A 15,942-nucleotide genomic window follows, 5' to 3' on the forward strand; every position below is an offset into this window, starting at 1 on the left:
TTTCTCCTTTACATGGCCTTGACACTTCTTGTCCCATAATATCCTCAATGCCTGTTTTCCTTTAACTTTCCCAGGTGCTTTCTCACAACCTATACACTGTGCTTTGCATCCCCCATGATCCTGTGGCCCTGGAGGAACATTTCAAAGATGATGATGATGGTCCAGTATCAAGTCAAGGATACATGCCATATCTCAACAAATACATCTTGGACAAGGTAAATGTATCTTCCATAGTCTAGAAAATTAGCCTTTAAAGGTAATATACAAGTTATTCCAAGGTGTGACATAGATCACTCCAACCCCCCCCCCCCAATGTAAGCATTATTTCCATTCATTGTATTACTTTTGAAACATAATTTCATTATGTTGTTATCAAAAGAGGTTTAGTGAATTACAGGTGACTTTGTTACTTGTAACAACTTCCAGCCCTTGCTATTTTCCTTCATTGTCTGAATTTCCTCTTTCTCAGATGTTTCAAGTAAAGTAACCTCCCAAAATGCTGGCAGGGATGACACAAACATTGTTGTTCAGGTGCCAAGTGAAAAAAATGGTTTATGAAACCTTTTACAGCTAATTGATTTTACTGAAAGCCCAGCGTGTATGTGGCATTAAAATATTTAAAGTATTTAATTTTTAATATTTTCTTCTAACACATTAAAACACTTCTACAACTTTTTAAATCATTTAAATTGCCAACACTATTTTAAACTGTCAAATAGATTTTATTGTAGACTGCACTGAGATCCTTGGATAGTTGGCAGGATATAAATCTTTTGAGTAATTTTTTAATTAAAGCATTAAAGACCATTAAGTCCAAGTATTAAAATTATCCAATTTCATCTGTTTCCAAGTGAGGTTAGAATTTGCTTGGTGTCAAGATGATTTAATCATAGGGGCCTAAATACACTAAAAGAGTAGATCCTGTCTGATCTTGGATGCTAAACTGGGTTATCCCTTATTAATAATTGAATGGGAGGCCCCCCAAAAATACTAGCTGCTGTAGGCTATATTTCAGAGGAAGGAACTGGCAAAACCACTTCTGAGTATTCGTTGTATAAGAAAACGCTTCATGTGGTCACCATAAGTTGACTGGTGACTTGAAGGCACAGAAGTGCACAGCATCTCAACAACTTACCCCGTTTCAGGCTCTTCTTTTTATAGCGTTGTTTGGGCGAATGTGGAGTCATTAGGTTTACTCTGCAGATTCATGTCTGTTATGTGTAGAGCAGAGATTGGAAAAGTTGTCATGTCCTTTCTGGAAACTGTGACTTAAAAAAGTAAAATGTCTGTGATCTGCCTGAGTGTAACTGTGAAGGAACAAATATAACATTGAAAATGAAATACAGTAGACTCTCAGTGAACTGGAACTCAAGCTATCAGAACTCACAGGAAAGCAAAGAAAATGATGCTGAAATATTGTATTAAGTTTGTCTTTATTTGCTTCAATAATATTGATTATATTTCATTATTAATATCAAGTCAGTACAGAGATGGTGATGATGATAATTATAGTTATTTCTACCCTGTTTTTTCTCTCTACAAAAGAAACTCAAAGCCGTTCACCACAAAGCCAATGCAATACAATTAAAAATCTAAAAATATACAAACATTAAAATAGAAATAACCTCAGTGGCGGGAGGTTATAGATACCTTTAAATGGTGCTTGCTGTAAGTTTTAACTGTTTTATATGATATGTTAAATTGGGTTTTTATATTGATTTATAATGTTTTAGCTGATTATGTACTGTGTGTGGATGTATTTGTATTGTATTTTGTAAGTCGCTTTGAGTCCCAGAATAAATCATCATCATCATCGTCGTATTAAAAATAAACAGTTTAAAACCTTTCAGCTGATTAAAAACTTATTTGGAGCTAAAACCACAACACTCCTTATTTATGGTATGGTGTATAGTATTAATTAAGCCCATTTTAATAGCAACTCTCAAGCAACCAGAAACAAAATTTATCCAGCATATCCCAAACCCCATTGGTGTTGTTTAACTGACAGTCTACTGTACCTGGATGTGTCTGTTCAGAAATTTCAGTATGAATTAATCCTATTTAACATTGAAAAAAATGGGGCAGCTAGTTGTAGCAGATATGCCCTTTCCATGCCATGAGACCCCTGAGGAATGTGCAACACAAATATTTCAGATCTCTAAAGAAAACATTCAATGAAGAACTAAGAGGCTGCAGGCAAAAGTGTGTGTATGTGTGTGTGTGTGTGTGTGGGGGGGGTCTTTCCAATTCGTTAACTTATGTGGATGTTTGTAAGGAAGGGAAGAATTTGAAAAAGAAGAAGCTGTACTCATAAAGCCTGGTTTTCTTTCTGGTTCTCTGCATATAAAAGACGTCTTTGTTTTGTAAAGGGAATGTTGTGATCTGTCAGGCTTTTGGAAAAAGGAGACATCCAGGCCAGCTTTGTCCCCTTTGCTATAATCCAGGAGCAAGAAGCAGTTTTGGCTTTCAGTGGAACAGCCAGCCCAAGAAAATTTCTTGCGTTAAGCTTGGATTGGAGTAGAAGAGGGCTTTTTGTCAATCTGGCTATTTTCTATAATGACTCCCCATATCTGTTATCCAGAAAAACCTTACGAGGAGCAAGCCAAACACCTCAGGTGTGCAACAATAAAGAAAAGACATACACATGTAGAAAGTGTGGCTTTTGAAATTACTATGGAATGAGTTTGCCATCAGCAAAACATTTTCATATGGTGAGCCTACAGTGGTTGTAAAATCCAGGGCCAGACACATCTGGTTCAACCCACGGTGGTGCAGTGTTGGTATTCACAGGGCTCAACTGGACTGAGACTACAGTGGCCCCATTTGAGCACCTCACCATTGCAGATACCCCGTTCTGACACCAGCAGAGGTGCCTACAATCTCTTCTTTTTCTTCCTGGTCAGAAGGCTGCCTCTGCTGATGTCAGAACATGGTGCCCATGGTGGACAGGAGCTTAGATGGAGCTCTATTGCTTGCTGGGAGTAGTGAGGGCAGCAATAACACAGACACGATCCATCCTCGTGTAGTAAAACCCAACTCAATGTGGTTCATGCAGCAATTGCACTACCATCATACAAGGATATGGTAAAACAAATAGCAAATGGGGCCTCGGCTGCATATTTTGGCTAAAGTTTGGTTCAGGTTTGAAAGGAAGAGGACTTCCAAATACTGAGATAGATGTTCTGATGTTTTTCCTCTGTATAAGGGCGATTCTCTATCTTCCTAGATCTTCTAAAGGCTTGCATTCTTAAGCTGAAAAGAGATTCTGAGCTTTCACTGTAGTTTCTCTGTGTTTTGCTGTTACATTTTTGCCCTCTCTCTGGCACTTGCTTTCTCTTTCTTTGCCACCCATTTCTTACTCCAGCCTCTGCTAGTACATTCCAGAATTCTAAAAATTAAAATTCCAAATCTCACAATAAGGTTAAAGTATGAAGGCATTAAACAATTAACTCCAGTCTATAATGTAAACGAATAATCACATTTGATTTTAGCATACCAGAACAAAGCAAATTACTCCTGTCTTATGTTATACCATATTTTGTAGTGCCTTCTAAATGGTAGATCAGACTTGCAGTAGGACTAAGGCTCACTAAGCCACAAGATCAGGTCTGATACCATCAACAAATGCAGCTCCTTTGTAGTCAGAAAGGGGAATTTATTTTTCCAGCACCATTGTATTGTTGTGGGTCACCACTGTAGATATTTGGGAGTGGCTTGATCTTAAATGTGCAATTGAGAATAGTTGGCTTAAAAAAAACTCCTGCAGGAGATGAGCATCAACACCATGTGGATCAACACAGCTGCTTGTCTTTGTTGGGTTCATGGAAATGGCCTGCATGACATTGTTAGGATGAGGGCCTGTGTGAGAAAATTTACAGCTATACTGCTAGATACATTTCTGCAGAGTGTCTAATTTTCTGTAAGCCATATGCTCTGGTGCAGGCCTTCACAACCTGTGATCTTCCAGGTGTTTTGGCTTCAGCTCCCAGAGTTCCCAGTCATTGGACAAATTGGCTAGGGCTTTTAGGAGCTGGAGTCCCAAGCACCTAGAGGACCACAGGATGTGCTGGTCTAGTGGTTTCCGTGTTCTTTGTTCATCTGACAAGTCGGACTATTTACAGGAATTATTGGACATCCAACATAGAAGGTGCTGCTTTCATAAAGACTTTTAATTAATGTTGGATTTATATACTGAGCAAAAATACATTTTCCTTTGCTGAAGATTCAGTGTTGGTTTTATCAGGTCAAGGAATCCTTTCATCCGTTTTGCTGTGTTTGTCTGAGCAATGACTTTTTCTTGCCACTCTTCTATAAAGTCCAGGTTTGTGGAGCATCTCGGTGACAGGTATTTGAGATTTTACCAGAATTATGTGGTAAATGTGTAATGTGTTATGTTTATTTAATGTCTAATTTTTGGTTATTTTTTTGTTAGTTTTATAATTTTATATTGAGTTTATCTATTGTTGGATTTTTTATTTGTTTGTTCCTGGCACTGAATGTTTGTCATTTTGTTACTTTGTTGGAAACCACCCTTAGTCCCCTCAGGGATATAAGGTAGGTTATAAATAATAATAATAATAATAATAATAATAATAATAATCCCAAGATAGTATCTCCCATGGCATCTGCACATCTCTCTAGCTCATTCACAGTAATCACTTGCTTCTTGGTTGCTTCTCTGACTGATGCCCTCCTTCTGTGTGGATGTGCCTTCAAGTAATTTGTTGATGAATGGTGACCTTCTGTAATGAATAGGTTTTTCAAAGGCAAAGAATATGCAGATACTGTTTTACCAGTTCCTTTCCCTGAAATAAAGCCTGCAGCATCTTGTATTTGTAGGTGATCTTCCATCCATGTACTAACCAACCCTGACCTTGCTTCCAAGATCAGACAGGATCTGGTTACTCAGAAGCAAAGTTTTGATGGGCGGCCTTCTCTAGGCAGAGTTGTAATTGAACTATATTCTTTCAATTTTACAGTAATGGATTTAATAATATTCCAGAAAATACTCTGTTGTTTCTGCACAATTGTATACTGGACTTGTTTTATTAGCTTCTTGATCTTCATATTGCCATTTGTTTAAATATACACGCCAGAAAACTCTAGGGTTTTACACAAACAGGTATATTGAATCTGATATTTGAACAAGAACTGCACAGAGCTAGACTCTGTTGAACTACCTGTATGACTTTTGGCAGTTGTGGGTTGCACCAGAACCAACAAGTGCCAGTTTGTTTATTAACTTTTACATCACACTTAAAATATGTTATACATTCACAGAGTTGTGCATCTTGTGTACAGGTAGTAAAAATACCAATTTCAATTCCAGGTAACACAACATAATGTAGAAAAGTCAAAAGAAGTAAATATATTGGGGGAAATACTTTAGCTACAGGATATTGCTAAATAAAATTCATATCTTATACAACTGTTAAAAAGTGGACAAAACCTTAATAGAGTATTGCTCAGATTTAGTAGTCACGTTGAACTTAAGGCTTCAGGAGAAACGTGCTGTATTTTGCTTCCAGGACGTGGTACGTTCCAGTTATGCATTGTGCAGGGAGCTTTAGGCTCTTTCATGGCTTGGATAAAGCACAGGCCTGAGTCATAGGACATGAGCTAAATTCCCGGCTAGTTGCCAGTTGCTTCCCACTCCAAGCGATCTGAATGCCAATTATATTCAGACAGCAATGAAAGCAGCAACCAGCTACAATCACAAGAACAACTATGGCTGTTTGATTATTCTTATTACTCCTGTCAGCCAGTTGCAGAATGCAAACATATGTTCAGTGCCCTGGTGACACTTTAAATGTATAGCAGAATGAAATTATGGAACAGAAGCTCAAAGCCAGCTTTGCAAGATGCCCCAAGAAGAGATGGATAAACAAACAAATGAAAGCCTACTCTCCTCTATTAAAGAGCCAGGTGACAATTCAGGTCTAATTTTCCTTGCTGTAAAATATCTTTTGGTCTTTGTTCTATCACACCCAAAAAGCGTTTGTCCAAAGTGAGCCTCTCATACATTGCACAGTTACAATTTAGTTCAGTCTGCCGTTGACTTGTCCATGACATTGGCATATGGATGAGTATATACAGTAATTCATCGCTCACCTCTGTCTCTTAAATGTAGTTTCTCCTCCCAAATACTGGGATATTCTTAACACTTTCTTTGCTTACAATGTTGAATTCACAGTTCACGCTGCAATTGCCATATGTCCCCCAGAAGCCAAAATTTGTTTTGTAAAATCCTTTCTTAATCTCTCATTGAATGCATGTAATGTTCTTTTACCACTGGAAAACACTACACGAATGTCACTGTTCCTACAATTTGAATCAAACATGATTTCTATGGTTCTTCTCTGATTCAGAATGTAAAATAGATGTGTATGTAAATAAGTTATGTTTAGGCTGACAAGAGTTGCTTTTTAGACATATGCTCTGAAGTGTTTAAAGATTAGCCCCATACTCTTGATTAAACTTTCATTGATTACTATGAAGTAGGCTTGTGTACAGAATTTGTTTCTTTTGTTTCCTCAGTTTCCTTATTAATATTAATTATTAATAATAGTAAGAAAGAAAAGGCAGCCAGGGGAAAGGCGGGGGGGGGGGCTCATAAATTCCCCATTTCTTCCAATGGACTGAAAATAACCCCTTTTTTCAGATGAACAAAAACCCCATTCGGCAGTGCACCCGTTTTCGGGAGGCACTGGAAAACGGATATGGGAGGCTTCCAGTATCCAGCAAGCAGAAATTGATAGGGATTCACCCAAAATTTACAGGCCTATTATAAAGTACAGTATATGGCCAGATCACTCAACTGAGGTGTCTTTTTAAAATTGAATTTTCTTTTTCTTTTTTTCTAGTCAGGAGCGACTTGAGAAATTGCAAGTCACTTCTGGTGTGAGAGAATTGGCCGTCTGCAAGGACGTTGCTCAGGGGATGCCTAGATGTTTTGATGTTTTTACCATCCTTGTGGGAGGCTTGTCTTATGTCCCCACATGGGAAGCTGGAGTTGATAGAGGGACCTCATCCGCACTTTCCCCGGGTTAGATTCGAACTGACAACCTTCAGGTCAACAAACCAACCTTCAAGTCAGCACAAGGATTTAACCCACTGTGCCACCGGGGGCTCCATTATGGTATTTTTTGCATTTACTGGAATGAAGCGGATTCTTTGTAAAAAAAAAAATTCAGAACTTGTACATTCAGCAAAGGAGAACTTTTAAATGAAAAGCTAAGCAAATTATGCAAGAATGGAAGGCACTCCTCTGCTGAAGCCAGACTAAGTACAGACCATCTCTCTCATATATATATAGGCTTGGTCTTTACAAAATGCTATATCATGATTTTAAAGGAATTGCTAGTGTTTGATTCGGTGTGGGCTAGCTACTGCTTTGCAGTTAAATCTGAGATGTGTGGCCCTATAGATATTATTCGGCTGTATCTCCCATCATTTTTCATTATTGGCTATATGGCTAGAGATTATGAGAATTATACTCCAACAGCATCTGGAGGGTCAAACACTGTTGACTGCTGCCATACCACATAAGACAACTTGCACCCCTTGACTTTTCCTCTTTTAAACAATGGTTACAAGTAAAAGAGGGCTATTTCTATGTTGCATCTGCTCATACTTACCATCTTTTAGAATGTTAATCTGTCATGTAGGAATATAGATTATCATCTTTCTCATGCAGTTTGTTGTTGTTCTATGATAACAACACTAGAAAAATGCATAACACCCAGACTTTTTGCAGGTTGATTTTGAGGCATTGTAACAATACCAATAATAAAGCAGCAAGAGAAAAACACAGAAAGCAAACATGATCAGTGCTGTTTTGTTTGCAGGTAGAAGAAGGTGCCTTTTTGAAGGAGAGTTTTGATGAGCTTTGCTGGACGTTGACAGCAAAGAAGAATTACAAGACAGACCGGAATGGGAATAGTGTTGTATCCCATGAAGATGCCTTCAAGCTCTGGTGTCTCTTTAATTTCTTATCTGAAGACAAGTACCCTCTTGTTATGGTGCCAGATGAGGTATGATTGCTTTTAAGTTATTGTCTTCCTTGTTGTGGTTGCACTTACCCTAAGGGAGTAGTCACACTAGACATGTTTATATGATAATTGGCTTAGCAATGACTATAATAACTACATAGAGCCCAGTTAATGAGCATCATAAAAAATTGGAGCAGGATTTCATCCTACATCTAACTTATCCTAGCTTTTGGCAAATAGATTTGCAGGTCCATACTAGGCCATCTCTCTTAAATGGTGGCATTGTTGAAGTCTGGATTCTGGGATTCAAAAAATGGATTTTTAAAATAGAAACATCTCCTACATTTCACTCTCCTAGACATCCCCATGCAAGCAGTCATGAAGATTAGTTTCTGCAGCCCCGTTTTCTTTGTGGCATTTATGAATAGACTGTGCAAGATCTTTAAGAACGATTCAGTACAGTTTAGATCATAATTTCTTTCTTCATGTCCTGCTATTAACACAGTTAAGTCTAGTGCTCTTTCCTCTGTAGATAGCTCTGCCTTACACTTTTAAAATGCATCGTTTTGCGATGCATCCAAACTGCTACATTTGTCATAGGAATATAGGAAAGTGCTTTCTGTTTCATCTAGCTCAGCTTACCTCTCCGAACATATCTCCTCCTATGAACCACCAAGAACACTAAGATCATCTGGAGAGGTCCTGCTCTCAGTCCCACCAGCCTCGCAGGCGCAGCTTGTGGGAACGAGGGACAGGGCCTTCTCAGTGGTGGCTCCTCAGCTGTGGAACGCCCTCCCCAGTAACATCCGGCAGGTCCCAACTCTTCTGGGCTTCAGAAAGAACGTTAAGACATGGCTTTGTGTGCAAGCATTTAATGAATAAGTACTATATTGACATGGTCTGAACTTAGGTTTATGTGCACTGGTTCCTTGGAAGAATATGGTAATAAGTAACTATATGTTTTAAGCTTGACTATTGTATTTTATGGATTATTGTTAATGATTTTAGATGTGTTGCTGTTTTTATTGATTTGTTTGGCATTGAATTTTGCCAGTTGTTGTAAGCCGCCCTGAGTCCCCTTGGATGAGAAGGGTGGGGTAGAAATGTTGTAAATAAATAAATAAATATTGTCTGGGCTAACAGGTAGAGGTTCCTCCACTTGAAGCCATACATGGACGTTGCAGAAATTGAAGCTGAAACCTTCTGTTTTGTGAAGCATACATTTTGCTACTGAGCAACAACTACTTACTAAAAGAGAGCCATATGTCACTGAAATAGTAATCTTTGTATGCTTACATGTGTGCTGCTCCATCAAAAATCAGAGGCTTATTTGGTTCATGAATGCTGAATTTGCAGATTTGCACACATACATGCAAACATAATGAAACTTTTTGTGCTGTTTGCCAAAAAGGATAATGTAGGTTAAATAAACAGATTAGTCTATTTCTAGTGTGTATCAACTTCATTAGTGATTCAGTATGCAGGCAAGGTAGCGTTAAAAGAGTTTGAGATAAGATTGTGAGGTAGGTTCGATTCTAGCATCATGTGTATAGATCGGCTAAGTTTAGCTTCTGCTAAAACTGTAAACTGTAGAGGATGACTGTATAGGTAATAGGTGTGTGTTGCTGTTGCTGTTTTGTGTTTTAAAGTAATCCCCGACTTATGGCAACCCTATGATGCACCTGTGGTAGGGTTTGCTTGGCAGAGTATTTCCCTTGTCTTCCTCTGAGACAGACTTGTCCAAGGTCATCCAGTGGGTTTCCATGAACACATGAGGGATCGAACCCTGGGCTCTCAGTGTCCTAATCCAACACTGGATGGAGTATAGAAGAGGAATTTCATTAGGTGTTGCTTGTCATGATTAAAGGTACAGGAACCTTCTCCAATTTTCATCTGGTAAGCTTATTAGAAGAGAAATAGACCATGTGACTATGTGTCACGACCCAGGCTGCAGAGCACCAATAACCATACACAGAGGCCAGAATCTATCTAATATCTTTATTAAGGAAATATATAAAGTTAATAAAAGCAAGTGTAGGAAATAGTTCAGAAGTAGACCTTTCAGGGAAGGTCAAAATTAGTCCAAAGAAACAATGTCCAATATGAAATATTAAGGTCCAAAGTTGTAATCCGATAACCGAAACACTCACTTTGCCAAGCAAAGTGAGGGGAGATGACAAGGTCCTTAGTCCATGAAACTTGAGCGAGGCTAGGAAGTAACTTGATTCTTGGAACATAAGGCTTGAAACAAGGCAACAAGGAACGAGGAGCAAGAACAAGATCCGTGGTAATTTCTTGGCAAGGTCCGGGAAGCAAGGCAAGATCCGGGGAGTAAACAAGGCTGGGAGCGGAGGCTTGGAAACAGGAACAAGGCTTGGAAACAGGAACAAGGCTTGGAAGCGGGAGTAGCGCTGTCCACACACACTACTCTGGCAGCTGACGAATTGACTCCGCAAGATTCCTAAAGGGGCAAGGAACCTAAATAGGGTCTCGTTTTCCCACCAAAGAACACTTCTCTGGGGAACCAGAAACGAAAGTCAATCTCTGTGTCCAGATGTATGACTCCCTAAAATTTCTCATGGAAGCAGGCTTAATCATCTGAATGCTTTGCTGCGATTCTCAGGCTTCTGCGATTAGCCTGCTGAACTCCTTTTTGTTGTTGATAATAATTACGGCGAGAAAATGGGGGAGATTTTGACTCAGGGCTTGTTTGGCAGATTTCTGGAAGACAAACCTCCTGCAGGTGCAAGGGCTCCAATTCTGGCTGGGAAAGTTCCCTTTCTGGCTGAAATGGTGGAAAACCCAAGTTTTCCTCTTCATCTGTCACAACAGCACTAGGAACGGGACTACATGGCCCATGAGTCATCACACTATCCCCCTCCTCAAGCCCCCTCTCAAAATAGGGCTCTCTCCCCGAGGCGCGAGGCCGCGGCTTGGTGGGGTAGGTCTGATGGAAGCGGCGGGTTAAATCGGGGGCATGGACTGTGGAAGCGTCTTCCCATGAGCGTTCCTCGGGGCCAAAACCCACCCAGTCAATGAGATATTGCAGGCGGCGGCGGTGAAAGCGAGAATCCAAAATGTCCTGAACCTTGAACTCCTCCTCCCCATCCACCAAAACAGGAGGGGGGCCCGGCCGGTCTGCATCAGGGCGCACACCATCCGCCGGAAGGAGCAGGGAGCGATGGAACACTGGATGAATGCGCATAGAGCGCGGAAGTTGGAGTTTGAAAGTCACGGGGTTAAGTTGCGCCACCACCGGATAGGGACCAATGAAACGGGCATCTAACTTCCGGCAAGGGCGATGGGAGGGCAAAAAGCGAGTGGACAGAAGAACCCGGTCTCCTACCTTGATTTCGGGGCCCGGCTGGCGATGTTTGTCAGCGTGGCGTTTATAGTCCTCCTTGGCTTGGTCTAATTGCTGGAGCAAAAGTTGTTGCACTGCTGTGAGTTCCTGCAGCCAGTCCTCTGCTGCGGGAACTTCTGAGGTTTCAACAATAGAAGGAAAGAAACGTGGATGGAAGCCGTAGTTTGCAAAGAACGGGGTTTCTTTAGTTGAAGCCTGGACACCATTGTTATAGGCAAACTCCGACAGCGGTAACAGGGAAGCCCAATTGTCCTGCTGGTAGTTTACATAACAGCGAAGGTATTGTTCCAGAGTGGCATTGGTGCGCTCAGTTTGCCCATCCGTTTGGGGATGGTGAGCCGAAGATAAACGTGAGTCTATGCCCAATAGTTTTTGTAGTGCTTTCCAGAAACGAGAGGTGAATTGAGACCCACGGTCTGTGACCAAACTTTTGGGCAAACCATGCAATCTGAAAACATGCTGAAGGAATAAATCTGCAGTCTCCTTGGCCGTGGGGAGGCCATCGCAGGGAATGAAATGGGCTAGCTTGGTAAAAAGGTCCACCACCACTAGGATCGTGGTGAATCCACAGGAAGGTGGTAGATCAGTGATAAAATCCGCAGAGATTATTTCCCATGGGCGAGATGGGGTAGGAAGGGGTTGCAGAAGCCCTGAGGGCTTCTCTCTTCTTGTCTTGGAGCGCTGGCATACTGGGCAGGAATTGACATATTTTTCCACATCCTTGCGGATCTTGGGCCACCAGAAATCTCTTAGGATCGAATGCATGGTTTTAAATAGTCCGAAATGCCCTGCTGGCTTGCAGTCGTGACACAGACGAAGTGCCTTTTCCCTGCCCGGTCCTGGAGGAATGTAGACATGGTTTCTATAGCAAAGTAACCCATCCTTAAGCGAGAAGGGAAACTGTAGTCCTTGGCGAAGTTGGTCCTGAGCCCAAGCATCTGCTTGTTGACTGGCCCTGATTTCCTGAGCACAAAGGGGCCCTGGAGTAGAGGGAGCTGAGTCAATTGGAGTGGATTTGGTATTCCCCACAGTGAGCGTGGCAAAGTTCTCGGGCTGCAGCAGTTGGGATTCAAAGGTCTCTTTGCGCCCTGCAGCATATTCCGGTTTCCGTGACAGAGCATCTGCTTGCTTGGTCTGGGCTGGGGTTACATAGTGGATTTGGAAGTTGAAACGCTCAAAGAATAAAGCCCAGCGTTGTTGCCTCTGATTTAGCTTGCGGGCAGTTCTTAGATGCTCTAGATTCCGATGATCAGTATGGACCTCAATGGGAAATTTGGCCCCTTCTAACCAATGTCTCCAAGTTTCAAAGGCTGCCTTTATGGCCAAAAGTTCCTTTTCCCAAATAGTATAATTTCTCTCTGGTGCGGTCAGTTGACGGGAGTAAAAGGCACAAGGGTGAAGATGATCTCCCACTGGTTGTAAGAGTACAGCCCCAATTGCCACATCGGAGGCGTCCGCCTGTACGACAAAAGGGGTTTCAGGATCTGGGTGCTGAAGGATTGGCTGTGACGTGAATAATTTCTTTAGTTGTTGGAATCCTTTCTCAGCTTGCTCTGTCCAGCGGAAAGGCTGCTTCCCACGGATGCAGCTGGTGATTGGATCAGACCAGCGGGCAAAGTCTGGAATGAACTTGCGGTAGTAGTTCGCGAACCCCAAGAAGCGTTGCACCTCTTTCTTGTTGGTTGGCACCCGCCATTCCAATACTGCTGCAACCTTTGCCGGGTCCATGGTGAGCCCTAGTGGCGAGACACGATATCCCAGGAAATCTACCTCTTGTAGATCAAAAGCGCATTTTTCCAGCTTGGCATAAAGTCCATGATCCCGCAATCGTTGTAACACCATTCTAAGGTGGTTCTCATGTTCTGATTGTGATCTAGAAAACACCAAAAAATCGTCCAGGTAGATAATCAAGAACCGGTCTAGATAATCCTGAAAGATATCGTTGACAAAATGTTGAAACGTTGCGGGAGCTCCACATAAACCGAAATTCATGACCAGGGTTTCGAATAAACCGAATTTAGTCTGGAAGGCAGTCTTCCACTCGTCCCCTTCCCTGATGCGAACTAGATTATAAGCTCCTCGAAGATCCAGTTTGGTGTAAACCTTAGCCCCTCGAAGCCGGTCTAAGACATCCGAGATCAAGGGCAGGGGATACCGGTTTCGCTTAGTGATATTGTTCAATGCTCTATAGTCCACCACCAAGCGTAGGTCCCCTGACTTCTTTTTTACAAACATCACTGGGGAAGCGGCTGGGGATTGAGAGGGTCTAATAAACCCCTTGCGGAGGTTTGTCTCTAAAAACTCCCTGAGAGCTTCTTGCTCTGGTTCAGTCAGGGAGTAGAGGTGTCCTCGCGGGATCGGGGCCCCCTCCACCAAGTCAATGGCACAGTCATAAGGTCTATGTGGGGGTAGTCTCTCGGCTTCTTTTTCATTGAATACATCCCAATATTCCGAGTACTTCTTGGGCAAGGTGATGATGGGTTCAGCGTCTGTGGCTTGGCAGACCTTGGCTACAAGACAATGGTTTTGGCAATATTTTGAAGCAAACTGCAGTTCTCTGTTGGACCAGGAGATGTTTGGGTCGTGGAGTGTCAGCCATGGGATTCCCAAAATCACAGGGAAGTGGGGAACCTCGGTAACAAAGAAGGAAATCTCTTCCATGTGTTCCCTTATCCACATTCTGGTGGGTTCCGACCACTGGCTTACTGGACCTGTCTTGAGGGGGCGGCCATCGATGGCTTGCACCACACGGGCGTTCTTGAAGTCATGATATTGTAATCCCAGAGAGTCGGCATACTCTCTATCAATGAAATTGTTTGTGGCTCCTGAGTCTATTATGGCATGGACCATGACGGGTCCTTTTTTCACTGACCACAAGGTGACCACTAGAAGAAATAGGACCCCGGTTGGCGGCTCTTGAGTGGGGTTTTTGACCGGGTTGGCGAGCCTCTCTACGCCCGGTCGCTGGCTTCCCCCGCCGGCTGTGCGCCAGCCGCCTCAGACGTTTTCGTCTCCGTGGAGGACGCCGCCGCCAGACGAGCGGCGGGCTTCCCTTTGGCTGGACACTCTCTGGCAAAGTGGCCCCCGTTTCCGCAGTACCAACAGAGATTTAGGCGTTGGCGGCGGGCCTTCTCGGCGGCATCTAATCTGGGACGCACATTGCCCAACTGCATCGGCACCTCCTCGCTTCCTCTGGGGTATGGGGCTGGTGGCGGGGGTCTCCACACTGGACGCGGCTGGACGCCGGTGGGAGCGGGAGGTTTCGCTCCGGTCCTACCGCTCTGGCCTCGGATCCATTGCCTTCTGTTGGCAAGCATGACTTCAGCTCGTAAACATTGATCAATGAGGATCCACCTTGGAGATTTCCTCCAGCATCTCGATGTTGAGACCCTCCCGAAATTGTCCTCTGAGGGCTACATCGTTCCATCCGGTGTTATGGGCCAGTACTCGGAACTCGGCTATGTATTGGGACAAGGGTCTGTCCCCCTGGGAGAGGCGCCGGAGTTTGTGGCCGGCTGCCTCCAAATTGTCCTCGATCCCCCAGGTCGCCTTAAGGTGGTCCAAGAAGTGTTGCGCTGATCTTAGATGTGGGGAGACTTGGTCGAACAGTGCCGTCGCCCAGTTCGCCGCTGGCCCGTCTAGGAGACTGTAAATCCACGCCACCTTGATGTCTTCTTGGGGAAACTCGGCAGCACGGGCCTCTAGATAAGCCTGGCATTGGCGACGGAAAACATGAACCTTAGAAGCTTCTCCAGAAAACTTGGTTGGCAACGCCATGGCCGGGAGACGGATACCGCGCTCCTTCAAACCCCTTATTTCACCATCCTGCGCATTGAGCTTATCACGGATGCGGTCCACTTCGTCCTTGTCGATGGTGTAGCTGAGTGGCTGGCCCCCTGGTCCGGCTCCGGTAGACATTCTGGCCTAGGTTAATTGGTGCTTAGGGTGGCGGAGTCAAACTGTCACGACCCAGGCTGCAGAGCACCAATAACCATACACAGAGGCCAGAATCTATCTAATATCTTTATTAAGGAAATATATAAAGTTAATAAAAGCAAGTGTAGGAAATAGTTCAGAAGTAGACCTTTCAGGGAAGGTCAAAATTAGTCCAAAGAAACAATGTCCAATATGAAATATTAAGGTCCAAAGTTGTAATCCGATAACCGAAACACTCACTTTGCCAAGCAAAGTGAGGGGAGATGACAAGGTCCTTAGTCCATGAAACTTGAGCGAGGCTAGGAAGTAACTTGATTCTTGGAACACAAGGCTTGAAACAAGGCAACAAGGAACGAGGAGCAAGAACAAGATCCGTGGTAATTTCTTGGCAAGGTCCGGGAAGCAAGGCAAGATCCGGGGAGTAAACAAGGCTGGGAGCGGAGGCTTGGAAACAGGAACAAGGCTTGGAAACAGGAACAAGGCTTGGAAGCGGGAGTAGCGCTGTCCACACACACTACTCCGGTAGCTGACGAATTGACTCCGCAAGATTCCTAAAGGGGCAAGGAACCTAAATAGGGTCTCGTTTTCCCACCAAAGAACACTTCTCTGGGGAACCAGAAACGAAAGTCAATCTCTGTGTCCAGATGTATG

The 15,942-nt window shown here is 43.1% G+C and overlaps 1 protein-coding gene across 2 annotated transcripts in view; it reads left to right on the top strand.

Moving 5' to 3' along the window:
• Positions 1-15,942, top strand: part of def6 (DEF6 guanine nucleotide exchange factor) — a 74,143-nt gene that overhangs the window by 38,542 nt on the left and 19,659 nt on the right. For both annotated transcript variants that reach the window (XR_506279.3, XM_003220383.4), the window contains exons 2-3: positions 75-215; positions 7,848-8,033. Coding sequence is in view for 1 of the 2 variants with exons in the window: in XM_003220383.4 (XP_003220431.1) it covers positions 75-215; positions 7,848-8,033 (327 nt within the window). In the remaining variant the exon portion in view is untranslated. The remainder of the gene's footprint in view (positions 1-74; positions 216-7,847; positions 8,034-15,942) is intronic.

This window comes from Anolis carolinensis, chromosome 4 (assembly GCF_035594765.1).
Source record: "Anolis carolinensis isolate JA03-04 chromosome 4, rAnoCar3.1.pri, whole genome shotgun sequence".
NCBI classification, from domain to species: Eukaryota; Metazoa; Chordata; class Lepidosauria; order Squamata; family Dactyloidae; genus Anolis; species Anolis carolinensis.